The sequence below is a fragment of the Psammomys obesus genome, unplaced genomic scaffold (assembly GCF_907164565.1).
Source record: "Psammomys obesus unplaced genomic scaffold, mPsaObe1.curated_primary_1811, whole genome shotgun sequence".
Taxonomy (NCBI): Eukaryota; Metazoa; Chordata; class Mammalia; order Rodentia; family Muridae; genus Psammomys; species Psammomys obesus.
The window spans coordinates 16,342,500-16,360,671 of record NW_026596051.1 but is presented as its reverse complement, the minus strand read 5'-3'; the positions used below and the strand labels follow the sequence as shown (position 1 = coordinate 16,360,671).

Here is an 18,172-nt window from a genome sequence, read left to right as displayed (position 1 = left end):
CATACTCCATGTGACAGAACCCACACCTGACACTGATAAAACGGCCAAGAACCTGAGACTAAATATGTCATAGACATAGGAAAAAAACCTACTACCATTACTCTGCTAAAGGAAAATGGAAATAAAATGACTCTGATGACATACTGTTTTATCCGTAGATCATAGCCTCACTCAACCCTCATCAGAGAGGCTCCTTCTTGCAATAGAAGGGAATTAACAGAGACCTACAACTGGAAAATGTGCCTTAAAGAGTGAGAGACTGGGCTGGAGAGATGGCTCAGTGGTTAAGAGCACTGCCTGCTCTTCCAAAGGACCCGGGTTCAATTCCCAGCACCCACATGGCAGCTCACAACTGTCTGTAATGCCCATTCCAAGCGATCTGACACCTTCACACTAATGCACATAAAAATAAATAAATAAAAATATTTAAAAAAGAAAAAAAAGAGTGAGAGACTTTGGAACTGTCTTAAATAGGATGTCTTCATCAAACCTCTCCCCTCAGGGCTCAGGGATCTAATCCAAGGAAGTGGGAAGACTGTACGAGCCAGAGGTGGGAAACAGTTCCCGATATAGCAGGACTAATGCACATATGGACTCACTTATAAGTGGCAGCAACATAAGACCTGCCAAAGGCCTGCACAGGTTCAAGCAAGATGGGGCCCCAGAACTGAAAGGTGAGAGAGGACACAGGGTCCCACCCTTAACCAACAAGCCATTTGCAATTGATTCCTATTAGCAAAGGGAAAAATCTGTTTTCTCCAGTGGAATGTCACTGGGTATATCAACCATATTCCAAGGCAGGCCCAGGCCCAAAAGTAACTGACAAACACAAAACAAATTCCATGGTTTTTGGAAGTTGTTTTTCCATTGTTTTGGGGTGCTTTTTGTTAAGTGCTTTTTGGCGTTTTTGTTTTTTGTTTTTGTCTTATTTTTTCACTGTTTTTATTTTCATTTTTTGTTTTGTTTTAGTGAAAGAAAAACAACATGCATAGGGAGGTAGGGCTGATCTGTAAAGAGTAGAGGGAGAGAGAAAAACATCAAAATATATAAAACTTTTAAACAGCAATCATAAAAAGAATAAAAATAAAAAATAAAAAGAATAGAACAAACGCTAATGCTATGGTTCATGTCTGTAATCCTGTAAATTAGGAAAGTGAGGCAGGAATATAGTCAGTTCAAAGTCAACCAGGACTCAATAGCAAAATCCTGTGTTGAAAATCAAACAAAACATTTACTCAGTAAATTTTGTAGTTTTTACTGGAAGAAAATTTCAGGACCAGAGAGATAGCTTAGAGGTTAAGAACACTGTCTGCTCTTCCAGAGGTCCTGAGGTCAATTCCCAGCACCCACATGGTGGCTCACACCATCTATAATGAGATCTGGTGCCTTCTAGTGTGCAGGCGTACATAGAGGCAGACCATTGTATACATAATAAATAAATAAATCTTTAAGAAAAAAAATCAAACGATGGAAGAATTCTCTTAATTGTGAAGTGGCACTTTTAAACGCAAACTTTACCCATGTGTTCCTTCACTTGTTTGACAGAATGCTCAGTTGATAGCACGCCTGCCTCGCTTTCATGACTGAGTGTGTGGCACATGCTTACAATCCCAGCACTTGGAAGGTGGAGGCAGGAGGGTTGGGAATTAAGGGTGATCCTTGGGCTCAAGGTCAGCCTGGGCTACATGAAACCCTACTTCAAAAAACCAAAAGCAAGGGTAAGATAGTTAAGAGCACTTGATGCTCTTATAAATAATCCAGGTTGATTTCTCATCACCCACATCAAGGTTCACAACTGTCTTTAACTCCAGCGCTAGAGGATCCAATGACCTCTTCTGGACTCCATGGGCACCAGGCATGTACAGTATACACACAAATCTATGTGGCAAGCAAAATGCTTATAGACAAGAAATGAAAAATAATCTACAAAAACGAAAAAGAAGTTACTTAAATCTTACTCTGAGCTTTGTATCATGGGTAGCAAGATATGATCCCTGACCTCTTGGGAGTTTTGTAACACTTGGACAAGAACTTGCAAAGTACTGCAATACCTACAGATATTTCGTGAAGATTCATACAAGAAATGTAGTAGAAGAGTAGACTCTACTTGTGGAAGTCACAGAAGCCTCGCAGAACTCAAAGCAAGACTTGCCAGGAGCTTCTGAAGCTGCTCCTCTCCACCTTCCGAGTAGGAGCATGCAAGGATATTGATGCTTGCACTACTACATAAGGCTTTCAGAACTGAACTCTGATCATCAAGTTCATACAGCAAGTGCTCTTACCCACTGAGCCAATTCCCCAGCTGGTAAATTTTATAATACTAAGTTGTTTCCCTTTTATGTCCTCTCTCTCTTTGATATTGGGGATTGAATCCAGGGTCTTGTCATGCCAGGCAAGCACTCTACCACTAAGGTTCAGCCCCAACCCAATCATGCTAAATTCTCCTCATATACAGGTATCTTATTCTCTAGGCTAGAATGGTAGTAATAACTATGATTTCAACATTCCAGAGGTGGACACAGAAGTGAGAGTTCAAGACCAACCTGGAAAACAAATTGATAACCCTGCCTTAAAAAAAAAAAAAAGGTTTTGTTTATCCTATTTTTGACCAAGGTGATCTTCTCTCCACAGGGTATCTATGTGCAACCTTGGCTGTCCTGGAATTAGATCTTTAGATGAGGCTCGACTTGCTGAACTCCAACTCAGAGATCCGCCTGCCTCTGTGCTGGGATTAAAGGTGTGTGCCACCGTGCCTGGCTCTTCCTCAGTTTCTTACTTAACTTGGAATCCAGGCACATGCCTGTTGCACAGGACCAGATTTCGAATTCTTACAGTTGGGAAAATCTCATTCAACAAACACCTGAAATTACTAAGTGAAGTAACTGGGACAGAGAACTTTAGGATCTCTTATTCTGTAGCCCAGAGTGGAACTGATTATATAGCCCAGAAAGGCCTCTTAACTCATAGTAATCCTCCTGTCTCAGCCCTCTGAGTGCTGGAATTATAAGCAAAAACCACCACAATCAGTCCTGTATTTAATATACTGAATAGACTCATTTGGAATGAAGATCAATTCCAACCTGTCAAGATCCAACTGTAAGATATGAGAGTAGTAAAGGACCAGTTCTAGCTGGGCAGATGGTACCAATCATGAGATTTTTGCTTATTTCTTTGTTGTGAATTCAGGACTCACACATAATGGTATAAGAAAACAAAACCAAAAAGCCATTTTGTAAGTCTTACCCTGGTCTCTTCACTAATGTAACCACACATGACCTTCTCATTCTTGACCCACAGCTCACCAGCCTGTGCCCTGAAAGGAGAAACACAGACATGTTACCATGGCTCTCTTCAGGAGGCTTGCTCACTGTCTTCTAAATCAGTCTTGCTATGTGCTCCAAGCCACTCCCCTGTGTCTGTCACCTAAGCCTACTTATTTTCAAAGAACCTGATCAGTTCTGCCTTCCCAAGAGAGCCCCATGAGCAGACTGTCTACTATAAACAGCTCTCAGTATACTGAATATGCACAACAGGAGTCCACAGAAAATATTCAGGTCTAGAGAACTAGGCCTTCAGAGATGCTCAGAAATTATATACAAAATTATCTGGATACAGATTTTATAGTTTTGGTTAGTAATAACTGTCTTAATCCTAGCCACAATACCATGAGCTTCAACACAGAGAAAAGATCATTTTAATCTTAGGACCCTAACAAAAGCAGTCAGGAGGTATTAACTAACAATCAATCAATATATCTGCTAGAGGTAAGACACAGCCTTAAATCTCAGCACTTAGGAGGCAGAGGCAGACAGGTCTCCGTGATTTCCAGCCTGCTCTAGATAGTGAGTTCCTGCCAGCCAGAGCTACAAGGTGAGACCCTGTGGCAAAACAAACAAACAAAAGCTCCGTGGGTAAAGGGTCCATCTGCTGAAGCCTGGCGGCCTAAGTTTAATTCCTGGAACCTGAGGGGAAAGCCAGTGCATCTGTAATCCACCTATGAGATGAAAGGCAAAGACTGGAGAACTGGGCTGGAAGCTAACTGGCCGGTTGGCCTGAGAACTCCATGTAGCAGGGCATATGCATGCCCTTGCTCACTTTCTCTCTCACACACAAAACAAGTAATTCTTTGAAAACCTAATGGCAACTTGGTAAATGTTTTCCAGTTTGGTGCTTTTCCCTCTGCTGCTCTTTCTTTTTGGGACAGCTATGTGGATCAGAATACACTTTATTCTATACAGCCCAAGCTGTTCTTGAATGCAGAATCCCCCTGCATCACTCACCTGGGTGCTGGACTGCAGGAGTATGCCACCTAAATGTCTCTCCTCTGAGACTTTTTCAGAATATAAGATGAACAGGGCAGCATAACAAGCAAGGCTCTCAGCTCAAGAGCCATTCGCTTTGGGGAATAAATAGTCTGAGCAGGAATTGCAGCTGAGTCATTTACTAGCTAAATATCTAGATAAACAACAATTAACACTGTACCTCTCCAGATGACATGAGTTCAGGATTCCAAAAATGACACAGTGCTTGGGAGTGGCATCCACTGGTAATCCCAGCACTTGAATACTGCTGTTAATACATGCTTTTAATCCCAGCACGCAGAAAACAGAGGAAATCAGATCTCTATGGGTTTAAGGCCACACTGGTCTACATAGCAATTTCCAGAACAGCCAGGGGCCTACATGGCCTATATAAGACCCTGCCTCAAAACAACAACAACAACAACAAACAAAGTAATATACTGCATGCAATTCATCAAACACTGTTTTACAGGATCCCTCAAATAAGCTCAACTGTGCTCAATGTTACACGCTTTCCCTACAATGCATATGCAAATCAGTACACTAAAACTCAGGATTAAATTCTAGAACCTTTACTCCTTCTTAGACGCTATAACTTTTCTGAGGATCAGGTTCCACTATATTCATTTATTTATTTTGTCTGTGTATGTGTAGGACTGTGTTTGTGGCTGTGAAGGGCAAGTTCTCTCCTTCCACCATGTGGGAACCAGGAAATCAAATTTAATTCCTCAGGCTTGGCAGAAAATTTCATTACCTACTGAGAGATCTCACTCACTGGCCAAGCCTCAGTTTTGAAAACAGCAATAAATGTGGCTGGTATTTATCCCTCTATCTATCTATCCATCCATCCATCCATCCATCTATCTTTCTTCTAGAGCGCATAGGAAGAACAAATGAGACATCATAAAGGATAAAAGATAAATTTAAAAAACATTATTCTTGTGTAAATAGGTTTTATGGTTGTTCTTGGTTTTTGTTTGGTTGTTGTTTTAAATTTGTGTTGTGTATCAGGCAAGCACTCTAACACTGAGCTAACACCTTCAGTTCCAGAATAGTTATTTTATTAATTTTATTAAACACAAACACATTCTGAGCTGTTGCAGTAGTGCATGGCTATGATGCTAGCAATCAGCAAGGGGAGGAAGGTGGATCTCAAGGCCAGCCTGGGGAATTCCTGCCCTCAAAGCAGTAACACAGGAAAAGACAATGCAACCTAATCCCTAATTCCTATGGCTTTAAGACAGGCCTCTTTTCTAGTAGTTCAAGAGAGAGAAAAGCCACAGGCAAATGCAAGCACAGGTGACTAACCACATGGAGCAAAAGGCTACATGGTGTCTCAGACACACTAACTCCACAAGCTTGATTAGTAACATCATGTCTATCACTACTGGGCAATTATTTTGTTGTTGTTGTTTGGTTTTCTGAGACAGGGTTTCTCTGTGTAACAGCTCTGGCTGTCCTGGAACTCTCTCTGTAGAACAGGCTAGCCTTGAACGGACAAAGATCCACCTGCCTCTGCTTCCCAAGTGGTGGGACTAAAGGTGTGTGTCACCACCATGCAGCTCACTGAGCAATTCTTAATTTTTTAATTTTCCTTTTCTTTATTACAACTTATTCACTCTGTGTCCCAACTGTAGCCCCTCCCTCGTCTCCTCAAATTAGCACACAAAGTAACGGATTTCATTAAGGCCCTTTCCTGAGCTTTCATGTCACGTGTATTCCATTACTCTCATTATCCCTCCTCTACTCTCTGCCCAGGAAGATCTCTTCTTCTGCTTTCATAGTTCCCCTTCCTAGTTTCATGCTGAAACCTAGTTTCTGTGACTAAGAGAAAACACCACATTTGTCTTAATGAGTCTGTATTATTTTGCTTAACATGAAAACATCTGGGAAGCTGGCTTCAGTTGTGCACGCCTGTGATTCCAGCACTCTGGAGGCAGAGGCAGGTGGATTTCTGTGAGTTCAAGGCCAGCCTAGTCTACAAATTGAGTTCAGGATAGCCAAGGCTACACAGAGATACCCTGTCTTAAAAAAAAAAAAAAAAGGTATTTGGGTCCATCCATTTCCTGCAAATGTCATGATTTTATTTTATTTTTAGTGGTTTTATTAAAATCTCACTGGGTATGTATGTTATTTTCTTTATTCATTAATCTGTTGATGAGCATACAGGCTGACTCCATTTCTTAGCTACTGTGACTACAGCAACAACACATTTGATGTGAAAGTATATTTGCAGTACACATTCAGATGCACTTCTAGCCTAGCCACAGAGAAACTCTGTCTTGAAAAAACAAAAACCAAAACCAAAAAAGAATTCTTGGCAGGCAGTGGTGGTGCATGCCTTCACTCCCAGCACTAAGGAGGCAGACGTCAACCTAATCTACAGAACAAGTTCCAGGACAGCCAGTGCTACACAGAGAAACCCTGTTTCAAAAATCAAAATAGAAAAATAAAAATCTCATATTGATTTTCATGGTGGACCAAAACAGAACCCTTAATCTGCAAAGTGTATTTTTTCTCTTTTGATCTCCCATTAACTAGCAAGGTGTACTGTTCTTGCTTCTGTTTTGGTCCACACGTATCATCCCAGTCAGAATGGCTGCCATCAACAAAACAAATAATAACAAATGCTGGTGAGATGAGAGCAGGACCCATTGTACACTGTTGGTGACAATATAAACTATACAGCCACCCCAGGGATGTAGCTTTGTGGCAAAGTACTTTTTCAGCAACCATGAGGCCATGCCCAGTATAAAACACCTAAGAAAAGAAAATGGTGGCAGTGGGTGGGCTGAGGGGGCATGTTCCATGGCTGGAGCTGTGGCTCAGTGCTGGAGTGTCTGACACACTAGTATACATGAGGCTCTGGGTTACAGCTCTAGCACTGGAAAAACAGGAGGGATTTTGAAAAGTCCCTTTTATTAAACTACAGAAACCATTTTAAATACAGTGATAGTGAAGCAATTCAGTTAGAAAGGCAACATGTCACAATTACTGTGCTGGTTATTGTATACCTATAAGCAAGTACCCTAATCTATAAATCCAGGTGTGATTACACATGTTGATAAATAGTTTCAGTCCTAAAATATGCAATTCACCCCTCTTGCTACAGTAGCCTCAACCACTTCTTTGGGTAATTCTGAAAGCAGCCAGCTGTGGAAGCATGCACCTGCCTGGTGCATGCCCTGGAGACGTCAGCACAGGGAGCTAAGGAGTTAAAAGCCACGCCCGGTGGCACATGAGGCAGGTAGATCTTTATGAGTTCAAAGCCAGCCTGGTCCACAAAGCAAGTTCCAGGACACAGAAAAACCCCATCTCAAAAAATGGGGTTTTTTTTTTTAATAAAAAACAAACAAATAAAAACAAAAAAAGCCAGTGTTGGCAACATAGTGAAACTGAGGACAGCCTGGCTACATGAGACTAGGTCTCAAAATTCCAAGACACAAACTCATAAAGCCCTGAAGCTGCAATCATGTACTTTGGTGGTTCTTCACTCACATCACAGCAGAATGCCATGATACCTACCTGATGCCAGCAAATTCCACTTTCTGAGTGATATAGGCACAGGTGCTCACCTAAGGGAAGAGAGAAAAAGAAAAAGCTCAAGCCATCAGCCCATAAGCCACACAGAAAGACTCCTTGCTTTAAAATCTCCAAAAACAACAAAAAAGCCAGGCATGGTGGTAGCCCGTGCCTTTAGCCCCACCACTTTGGAGAAAGAGGCAGGTGGATTTCTGAGTTTGAGGCCAGCCTGGTCTACAGAGTGAGTTACATGTCAGCCAGAGCTACACAGAGAAACACTGTCTCAAAACAAAGAAAACAAAGCAGTCTCCTCCAACAAGAAGTCCAGGTAGCAAGGGAGTGACAGCTTTAGCATACAGAGAAGGCTACTGGGGTTATACAACAGTTGGTGCTTGAAATGTCAGCAAGTACAAACAATAGTGAAAAACCAGGCAGGGCGTGCAGTCCGAGAAATACACGGGTCTTCTCTACATTTATATACTAAGTGTAGCACAAATTATCTTTATACTTTTGATTTCTCTTTTCAGTGCCAGAGGCAAACCTAAGGCGACTGCTCTAGCACTGAGAGCTGTCATTCCTTTCATTCAACACAACTTTCATTTATTTATTTGTGTACTTATTTATTCATTTAGATTTTGGTGCTGGGAATTGAACCTAGAGCCTCACATATACTAGGCAAAGGCTCTACCACTGAACTATGTTCCCAGCCCAATCAAGGTTTTGGTTGTTTGACTTTTCCCTGAAATATATTTTGTGTAGAAATTCTACATATATAGGGTTGGACAGATGCTTCAGTCTGCTCTTCCAGAGGTCCTGAGTTCAGTTCCCAGCAACCACTTGGTGGCTCCCAAACATCTATACTGGGATCTGATGCCCCCTTCTGGCATGCAGGTGTACATGCAGATAGAAGCACCCATGTAAAATAAATAAATATTTTTCAAAAATTAGTAAAAAAATTCTACATATAATTTATCTTTCATAATATGCAAAAACTATAGTAAAAAGTTTTCAGTACTGAGTTACAATTCTGATAAATTGGATATATATATATATATATTTTTTTTTTTATATAAATGCAGGTTTATTGGAAGCGCTCTCACCTGCCATGTAAGGGGGAGGGGCAGAGAGCGAGGAAGAAGAGAGAAAGAAGGATGACAGAAGGGCAAATTAGGTATTTTAAATGGAAACAGGTTCATTAAAAATAAATAGATGGGGCTGGAGAGATGGCTCAGAGGTTAAGAGCACTGCTTGCTCTTCCAGAGGTCAAGAGTTCAATTCCCAGCAACCACATGGTAGCTCACAACCATCTAAAATGAAATCTAGTGCCCTCTTCTGGTGTTCAGATGTACATGCAGGCAGAACATTGTATTGTATACATAAAGAAATCAATAAATAGATAGATGGGTATAAGGGTGCATGCCTTTAATCTCATCACTCAGGAGAAGCAGGCATCTCTGTGAACTCACGGCCAGCCTAGTTTACACAGCAAGTTTCAGGCCAGCCAAGTCCACATACTGCGACCCTTCTCAAAAATGGGGTGAGAGGTGGGGATGGCACTGAGAGATTGCTCAGGGTTAAGAGCACTGTTGCTCTTACAGAGGACCCAGGTTCCCTTTCCAACACCCTGTTTGAGAGAAGCCAACATCCTCTTCTGACTGGTGACAGTAGCAGGCACGCATAAAGTACAATACATGCATGCAGGCAAAATAGCCACACACACACACAAATAAAATAAACAAACAGGAAAACAGGGAAGAATATAACCAACTGTTTACAGTGACTATCTGCAGATACCAGAATCAGAATTTATTTTGATAGCTCTAAATTTATATGATAAACAAGGACATTTGTCATAGAAAAGGCAACATACTGTTTTGGAGCTAGCCGCAGTGGCGCACACTTGTAATCCCAGCACTCAGGGAGGCAGGGGCAGGCAGAGGCAGGCGGATCACTTTGAGTTCGACAAAGTGAGTTCAGGAAAGCCAAGGCTACACAGAGAAATCCTGTCTCAAAAAACCAACCAACCAACAAACAAAAAATACACATAGCATATGCATATAAAAGTCGTATCTTACCAAACTTTTCTTTAGCCGCCACATATCCCCACGGCCAATGTACTGATCCTTAAAAGTCAGCTCCACCAGGTCAAGAGTCACATCCTAAAAGAGGATAATCACACTTCTGCATCATTCTGCCACACTTTATAGCCAAAACATGCAGTCTACACACCAAAAGGAAAAAATGCAAAACAGAAACCTTTGGAAGAGCACTCGACAGCAGAACCAGACAGAATTCTCCAAAACAGAGGCAACTCAATCATGCCTGCGGCAGTTCTGCAGCATGCCTGCAGCAGCCATCCCGTGAAAAACGAGGCCCAGAGGACTGTGTAGCCCAGAGTAGCTGGTCTACATAGCAAGAGGAAGAGCTGCTGCCGGCTCAAGGATAGCCTGGGCTACACACAGTTAATCCCATGTGGCTGCTGAGCCACACAGCAAAACTCTGCCTAAAAAAATAATAATTAATCATTTACAAAAAATAAATATGAGGAGCTGGAGAGATGGCTCAGAGGTTAAAAGCACTGACTGCTCTTCCAGAAGACCTGGGTTCAACTCCTAGCACCCACATGGTGTCTCACACTGTCTATAATTCCAGTTTCAGGGGAATCCAACATCCTCTTATGGCCTCTGTGGGTACGAGGCACACATAAAGAACACAGACGTACATGCAAGCAAACATCCAAATAGGTTAAATGGATAGAATATGTAAAAAAAATATTAGCAATTAAAAAGAATTATAAATATATCCTTTCCTATGAACTAACATAAGCTTTAAAAAATGAGGATTTAAAAGCAGCCTATATACCGTTTATATCTAAATGACCTAGATATGAGACATATTTAACAGTCTAGCACTACACTTAAGCCCCTCATTTCCACAATGACCTAATCTTTGAGGATAGGTGTGAATCACTATAAAAAGATATTAAAGTCCAAAACAAAGACTTGCCTTGGGGTCTACAACATTCACATAGACATCTTGATAAGGTCGTAGCCGGAATACTTGAGTCACAGTCTGGTCCACACTGATAGTTTCTGAAACAGAAAAAGAAAACCTGGATCAGTTAACACATTTTAAAGTTGGCACACACTCAATAATTAATACAACTGATCATTTGCTATGGCCTCTGTCTTCCAGGAGATTAAATTTTAAACAATTCTCTACGTGTGAAATAAGGCCAAGAACTAACACTCAATTTAAAGAAATGAAAAACACCTGGTGTCATGGCTTATCCCTGTAACTACAGCATTTGGGAGGCTGAGGCAGGAGAACTAAATATCCAGGCGAGGCTACTTAACCAACCTCAGCCTCAAAAAAGAGAAATGGAGATGGAGAGGTGGCTCAGCAGTTAAGAAAAGTTTTTGCTCTTACAGAGGACCTGGGATGGATTCCCAGCACCCTACAATGGCTCATAACCATTTTCCAGTTTCAGGGGATCCAACAGGCATGTACATGGTACAAGTATATGCATTCAGGTAAAACATCCACACACAAGGATAAATAAACCTAAAACTTAAAAGAGAGATGTAACTCTGACTGCAAATATGCTTAGCATATGTACGTCCTTGAGTTTGCAAGTAGAGGGAAGAAGGAAGAAAGTGAGAGAGAGTGGAGAAAGGAAAAGAGATATGGGAGAAAGAGGCAATCATTTAAGACCTCACACTTGGGAGAGATGGTTGTCAGCAAAGCCCCTGCTCCATGAGCATGAGAACCTAAATTCTGACCTTCAGCGCCCACGAGAAGGGCAAACACAGCAGTTCAGACCTGCACGCTAGCATGGTGCTTCAGAAACAGTAGATCCCTGGACTTGTGACTAATTAGCCTAGCCAAAACACTGAGCTCCAGATTCATCAAAGACTGTCTTGGCAGGCATGGCGGTGCATGCTACTGTAATCCCAGCACCCAGGAGGCAGAGGCAGCTGGACCTCCACGAGTTCAAGGCTACTCTAGTCTATATAGTATATTTACTATCACATAGTGAGTCCCTGCCTCAAAAACAAACAACTATAGCAAAAGAAAGAAAGAGAAAGTAAAAACAAAACACCTTGACATCAACCTCTAGCCTCCATACATACAGGCATGGATAAGTACCCATGCATATCCAGGCAAACACATAAAACACAGACTCACACATACACACAGAAAGATTTTATTACTTGCAACACTGAGACAAGAGGACTGTCATGAGTTGGAAGCCAGTCTGGATTACATCGCGAATAGGAGGCCAGCCTGGGCTAAGGGAAGAAAAAAAAGGGGGGGGGTAGGTAGTAAAGTGCCTTTGATCCCAGCACCGTGGAACTGGAGGACGGACGGTTGGAAATTTAAACTCATCCTAGCTACACAGCAAGTTCAGCCTGGACCATGAAACCTTATTACCAAAACCAAAAAATAAATAAAACTTTAACAAGCATTAAAACAAAAACAAAAAACATCTGAGACAGATGTAGTGGTTGGTACATGCCTTTAATCCCAGCAATGGAGAGGCAGACAGGTAGGTCTCAGCAACTTCCAGGCCAGCCTGGTCTACATAGCCAATTCAAGAACAGCCAGGGCTACTCAGGCCCTGTCAATCAATCAATCAATAAATGAAAAAAAAAGAAATATCTAGAGGCTGGGAATATAACTAACTGGCAAAGATCTTGTTTAGTATGCACAGGGCCCTGGCTGGGGGTAGGAGGAGCCATAAAAGAAAAGTTCAAATTCTAGTTAGCAGAGCTACCTCCCCCTACAAGTTACTGGTCATGGGAGACTCCAGAGACTGTCAAAACAATGCGAGCAATTGCCATTGCTGTTGGTTGATCACCAAAACTATATGAGAAGACCCTAATTTCTGAAGGCACCACATGCCTTAGTCAAGGAGCACAGAGAAATCGAGGTAGAACTGAGCTGGAAGCTTACCTTGCTAACTAGCCCTCCTGCTGGTGGAGGGTGTCAACTGTCTTACTCAGCTATGGATCCCATACACAACAGGAACCAGCCAGGCAGGATGAGTGGTACAATAACAGAAGTCTGCTATGGGTGAACCTGACACAACGCAGTAGGAGGAGATTCATTCCTGCTACTGTAAACCTGGGCAAAAGCCTGTGGCTGGGGAGATCAAAGGCAGCAGAGTGGAAACTTCTGCAATAGTTTCACTAAATGGATACAATGTGCCTTTCAAACTGACTTCTCTCACCCAAGCACTAAGCAGGTCTAACCTTGCTTAGCTTCTAAGATCAGACCAGGCTGAGTACATCTGCAGTAAGACCACACTCTAAATTAGTATGTTTTTATTTTATTTATTTATTTGTTCTTTTGATTTTGGAAACAAGGTCTGACTATATAGTCCTAAACTGCCCTAGAACTTTGCTCTGTAGCCCAAGTTGGTCTTAACTCATGGGTATCTCCTGCTTCTCCTGGAGTTAAAGGCATGCACCACTAAAATGGCTAAATAACTATGTTTATTCCCATAGGTTAATTTTGCTATTGGCTTGGACGGAGAATCTTCTTTCTACATCAGTCAGCAATAATTGCAAAGATTCACAAACGAATTAAAGTATTGAGAGTGAACGATCGTTGCATGCCCAGCACAAGGCTCAGGGAACATAACAATACAGAAGTGGAGGCAGAATGAATAAGAGCCTTTTAAGCAGGAAGAGCAGTGTGGGATGCTAACTTCTGGATATAAATGACAATCTCATTGTCTAACTCACAGCAGCTATGATTACCTACACAAGATCAGGCCTGCCAACGGCCTGTCATGGAAAGAAGAGAGGCTCATAAGGCCCCAGCCATCCCTGCAAAAACAGTTAATGGTTGATGAGGGAAGAAAACACATTTTCCCCAGTGGTCTAGCCAGGGTAAGGTGCCTGTGCTCCTATACACAATCCTCTGTATGCTCCTGTGAAAACCCCAGTAAAACTCACTGGTTCACACACAAGGAAAAAGACCTGAAAACAGAAGGGGAGCTACTGGGGAAGAGGAGGAGGTTATCAGATGTTGAGAGACAAGTAAGGATTATAAGGAATGAATTTTATAGAAATGTCATAGTAAAAAAAACCCACATTATTTGGCTGGCAAGCTGGTTAGATGGTAAAGGCACTTGCTACCAAGCCTGACAACCTGGGTTTAATCCCTGGGAACCACATGGTGGAATGAGAGAGCCGAGTCTCTGAAGTTGCCTTCTGAGTTCTACACATGCATCCTGCCTGGTGTGTGTCCACACTCTTCTAAAGTAAATGTAGGAAGAAACTTTTTTTGTTTGAGATAGGGAATCACTATGTCTTCAGATAAAGGGAGCATTACAGAAACCCACAAATTATCAAAATGCAGAGAACACCGAGACTGTGTGATGTCCATCACATCTACAGCACAATTCCTGCACGGAAGGCTCTGGGACCATTGCCACCAGTGAGTAAGACTGTAAGAGCCAGAACGGGAACTTTGCTTGAGACTGTGTCTCTAGAAGAGTGAGAAAGTCCCCCACGCCACCATGAAGTCCCATCAACATGAATGCCTAAACAATACCTAAACAATGGCACACCAATGGACATGCTAATATGGAAAAAGGAAAGCTTGAAGGATCTCAACCATAGGCAACCAAGGAATGCTGAGAGCAGCAGAAATGGTCTTTTCCAGGGAAGAGGCCCCCAAATTTGGTTATCCAATACTAAATGGTCATCTGAAATCATATACATACAAGCAACAATTTAGGAATATGAAAGTATGTATGTCACAGACTCAGAAAGAAAAAAATTGTGTGCTCTCTCTCTAGCAGAACCTAGCCAATAATATCCATACATCTGTAAACAAATGTACATGTAAGCACAATAAAACATGAAGACAGTAAGAGAGCTGACTTTCAGGGAGTGAGGAAAGACACAGTTATGAAAGAGGATAGGAAGCTATTTGTTCTAGTTATAATTCTGCCATAGATCTTTTGGTTTGGTGGTGGCTAAGTACATAAAATAAATTTGGTAATAAGCATGTACAATTTAGTGTGACACACCCCGGCTTCCCTTCCAAATGCTTATTCTAACTGTAGAGATGTTCACTGTGTTATACAGATTTGGATCTGGTTGATTTCAGTGTGTGATGTTTTTATTTATTTACAAGATTTTAAAAATAATAATGCCTTCGTACTGGTGGCAATGCACACCTGCCTTTAATCCCAGCACTTAGAGGGCAAAGGCTGGAAGTTCTCTGTGAGTTCCAGGCCAGCCTGGTCTATAAAGCAAACTCCAAGACAGCCAAGGCTACACAGAGAAACTCTGTGTCAAAAATAAAATTTAAAATGCTTAAAATGTTAAAAAAAATACAAAAAAATATTTTAATTTATTTAGTTAGTTACTTAGTTCTGGCTGGACAGAAACTCACTATGTAGACCAGAATGGCCTTGAACTAACAGAGATCCACTTGCTTCTTGGCCTCCAGACTGCTAGGATTAAAGGCATGTACCACCTCACAAGGCTTTTCTTTCTTTTCATGAGATAGAGATTGAAGGCCTACACCATCACACCTGTTTTATGCACTTTCAGACATGGACGGAACCCAGAGCCTGGTGTGTGTACGTTGGGCACGCGATCTAACTGAGCTACATCCCTTGGCCCCTTCTCTTCTTTGAGGCAGGGTATACTAGCCTAAAGTGCAGGCACATTGGGCAAACTCTTCTTTAAGGTGAAAACCCCAATCTATCACCCTACACCTCTGTATGACTGGGCATACATGTAATTAAAATCAGACGCAGAGGCTGAAGAAATGGCTCGGTGGTTAAGAGCACTCACTGCTCTTCTGAGGGTCCTAACTTCGATTCCCAGCACCCACGTGGCAAACGGCTCAGAACTGTCTGACGCCCTCTTCTGGTGTGCAGATGTACACGCAGACAAAGTACACACACACAAAATACATAAATAAGTCTTTTTTTTAAAATTTATTTATTATTTATACTATGTTCTATACTATATTATTTCTATTATGCTCTGCCTGCATACCAGAAGAGGGCCCATATTTCACTATAGATGGTTAAGAGCCACCATGTGTAGTTGCTAGGAATTGAACTCAAGACCTTTGGGAGAACAGACAGTATTCTTAACCTCTGAACCATCTCTCTGGCACATAAACAAGTCTTAAAAAAATCAGATGCAACATGCAAAAAGGCATTAGCAGCAGGCCATTACATAACCTAATGCTAACATAGGCCTTATACTCAAAGCAGAAAACTACCCATATTCTTCTCCTAGACCCACAAAAGGGAGCCCTGGAAAGTAACCAGGCACTTGGAGTCCCATGCTTGCTCAGGCTTTTGCAACTTAATCTACTTTCTACCTTCACTTTCTTTTTTGAATAAAGTCCCTTGCTACTTTTTCATTTGCAACTCTTCCATTCTTTGAAAAGAGACAGCAAAAATCTAGAAACACCTAATCCAAACAGATAACCCACTCATACAAGAAAACTTATTTAGAAAAGTCACCATCAACTTTTTTTGGAGATAAATATAAAGCTTCCCACGTACAAATTACCTTTTCTTTTAGCTAAAAATGTGGTTTCTTCAATGTCTACAACATGCTAACAAATGAAAATCTTTGGCAATTTTCATATCTCACTTAGGATCTGAGAGAACTTACAGCTCAGTTAGCTGTAAAGATAAATAAGACAGTAAACATATCAACTGTTCCTCCTGGGGCAGCTTCTGAAAATGCAGTCCCTAACCTCCAAAAGCTTCATTTGTCTTCCTTTATGCTAAAGGAAACTCAATCTGCTACGGACTTATTCCCTGAGATTCCAAAGAGAGGTTTCTTATGAGTCTCAGACAGTAACTATAAAAATCCCAAAGAGAGAGGGAAAACTTACCTTTCTGTAAATCTTCCTTAAGAGACTTGACTTGCAAAAGCAGAGGACTAGAAAAGAAAGCAACAAGATGAGGGAGAATGCAGGGGGTAAGCTTTCTCTGCCTCCCACCAAAATGCAAACAAATAATTTAGTACACATCCTAACTTGTAGCACAACTAAAAAACTCTCCCTTGGAAACAAAGAAACTGCACTTAGCCTAAAGGGAAATGAACAAAAGCAACAGAGACGTTGCTTCAACTTTAAAAATGTGTAAAATGTGTGGTTGTAGGACCGGCATAGTGGCACAGCCCTTTAATCCCAGCACTCAGGAAGCAGAGGCAGGTGGATCCCTGTGAGTTCCTGGCTAGCCTGCTCCATAAAGCAAGTCCAGGACTACTAGCGCTACATAGAGAAAGCCTGCCTCGAAAAAGAAAAAAACAAAACAACAACAAAGTGTTGTTGGGGCTGAAGACATAGCTCAGCAGTTAAGAGCACTTGCTGCTCTTCTAGAGGATCCAAGTTTGGTTTCCAGCTCCCATTCCAAGCGGCTAACAACTGTCTGTGACTCCAGATCCAGGGAATCTCCATCTGAAAACATCTGCACTCATTTGCACAGAAATATACATAATTTTTAAAGATGTTTAAAATTTTTTTCTGTGTATGAGTGTTTTACTCTGCATGTCTGTCTGTGTACTGCATGCATATCTGGTATGCCAGGAGGCTAGAACAGGGTGTCAGATGTCCCAGAACTAGAATTACAGATGTTTGTGACCTGTCATATGGATGCTGGGAATCAAACTCAGGTCCTCTAAAAGAACAGCCAGGGTTCTTAATTGCTGAGCCATTTCTTCAGTCCTAGATATGAGGATTTTTTGTTCTGTTTTTGAGACAGGACCTTACTACATAGCCCTGACTGGCCTGAAATAGTATTTGAAATCGAAAGGGTGCCTAGTTCCCTTAATCATTGAATTGCTCACCTGTATTCATCACTGGGGTGAGCAATCTCCACAATGTCTCCAAGTTTGATGTGAGGAAACACTTTAGGATTCACGACCAGCTCATCATCTGAAAGACAATTTAGTGATTTTAAAGAGCAACTGGGTTGGAATACAGCTTTGCATTTGAGTATAGGCTTAGTATGTATACGATGTTGGGCTAAATTTCTAGCACATGCCCTCTAAAAAATAAAAGCATCAGACAGAAAACACAGGGTGCCTCGTCATGTTGGTAATACTACTGGACCTCAGAGATGAGCTCTGGCCCTATTTTTACTTTCTTGACTGACACAGCTGTCTCACGATGACATAAAATACTTCATATAAGGTGGTTTTAAACTCTTTCACCTTCCTGTCTGCACCTCTAGTATGCTGGGACCACGGGGCAGGCTGTAGCATGCTCAACATTTATTTTTATTTTTGGCAGGGGGTTGCTTAGTTTTGTGTGTGTGTGTGTGTGTGTGTGTGTGTGTGTGTGTGTGTGTGTGT

The 18,172-nt window shown here is 41.6% G+C and overlaps 1 protein-coding gene across 1 annotated transcript in view; it reads right to left on the bottom strand.

The window, feature by feature from the left end:
* The window catches only part of Depdc5 (DEP domain containing 5, GATOR1 subcomplex subunit), a 59,760-nt gene that overhangs the window by 37,466 nt on the left and 4,122 nt on the right, over positions 1–18,172 (bottom strand). Inside the window, exons 3-8 of the mRNA XM_055624060.1 lie at positions 17,666–17,753; positions 16,710–16,756; positions 10,830–10,915; positions 9,899–9,982; positions 7,827–7,876; positions 3,244–3,313 (exon numbers count right to left, since the gene is read on the bottom strand). Of these exons, the coding sequence (XP_055480035.1) occupies positions 3,244–3,313; positions 7,827–7,876; positions 9,899–9,982; positions 10,830–10,915; positions 16,710–16,756; positions 17,666–17,753 (425 nt within the window). The remainder of the gene's footprint in view (positions 1–3,243; positions 3,314–7,826; positions 7,877–9,898; positions 9,983–10,829; positions 10,916–16,709; positions 16,757–17,665; positions 17,754–18,172) is intronic.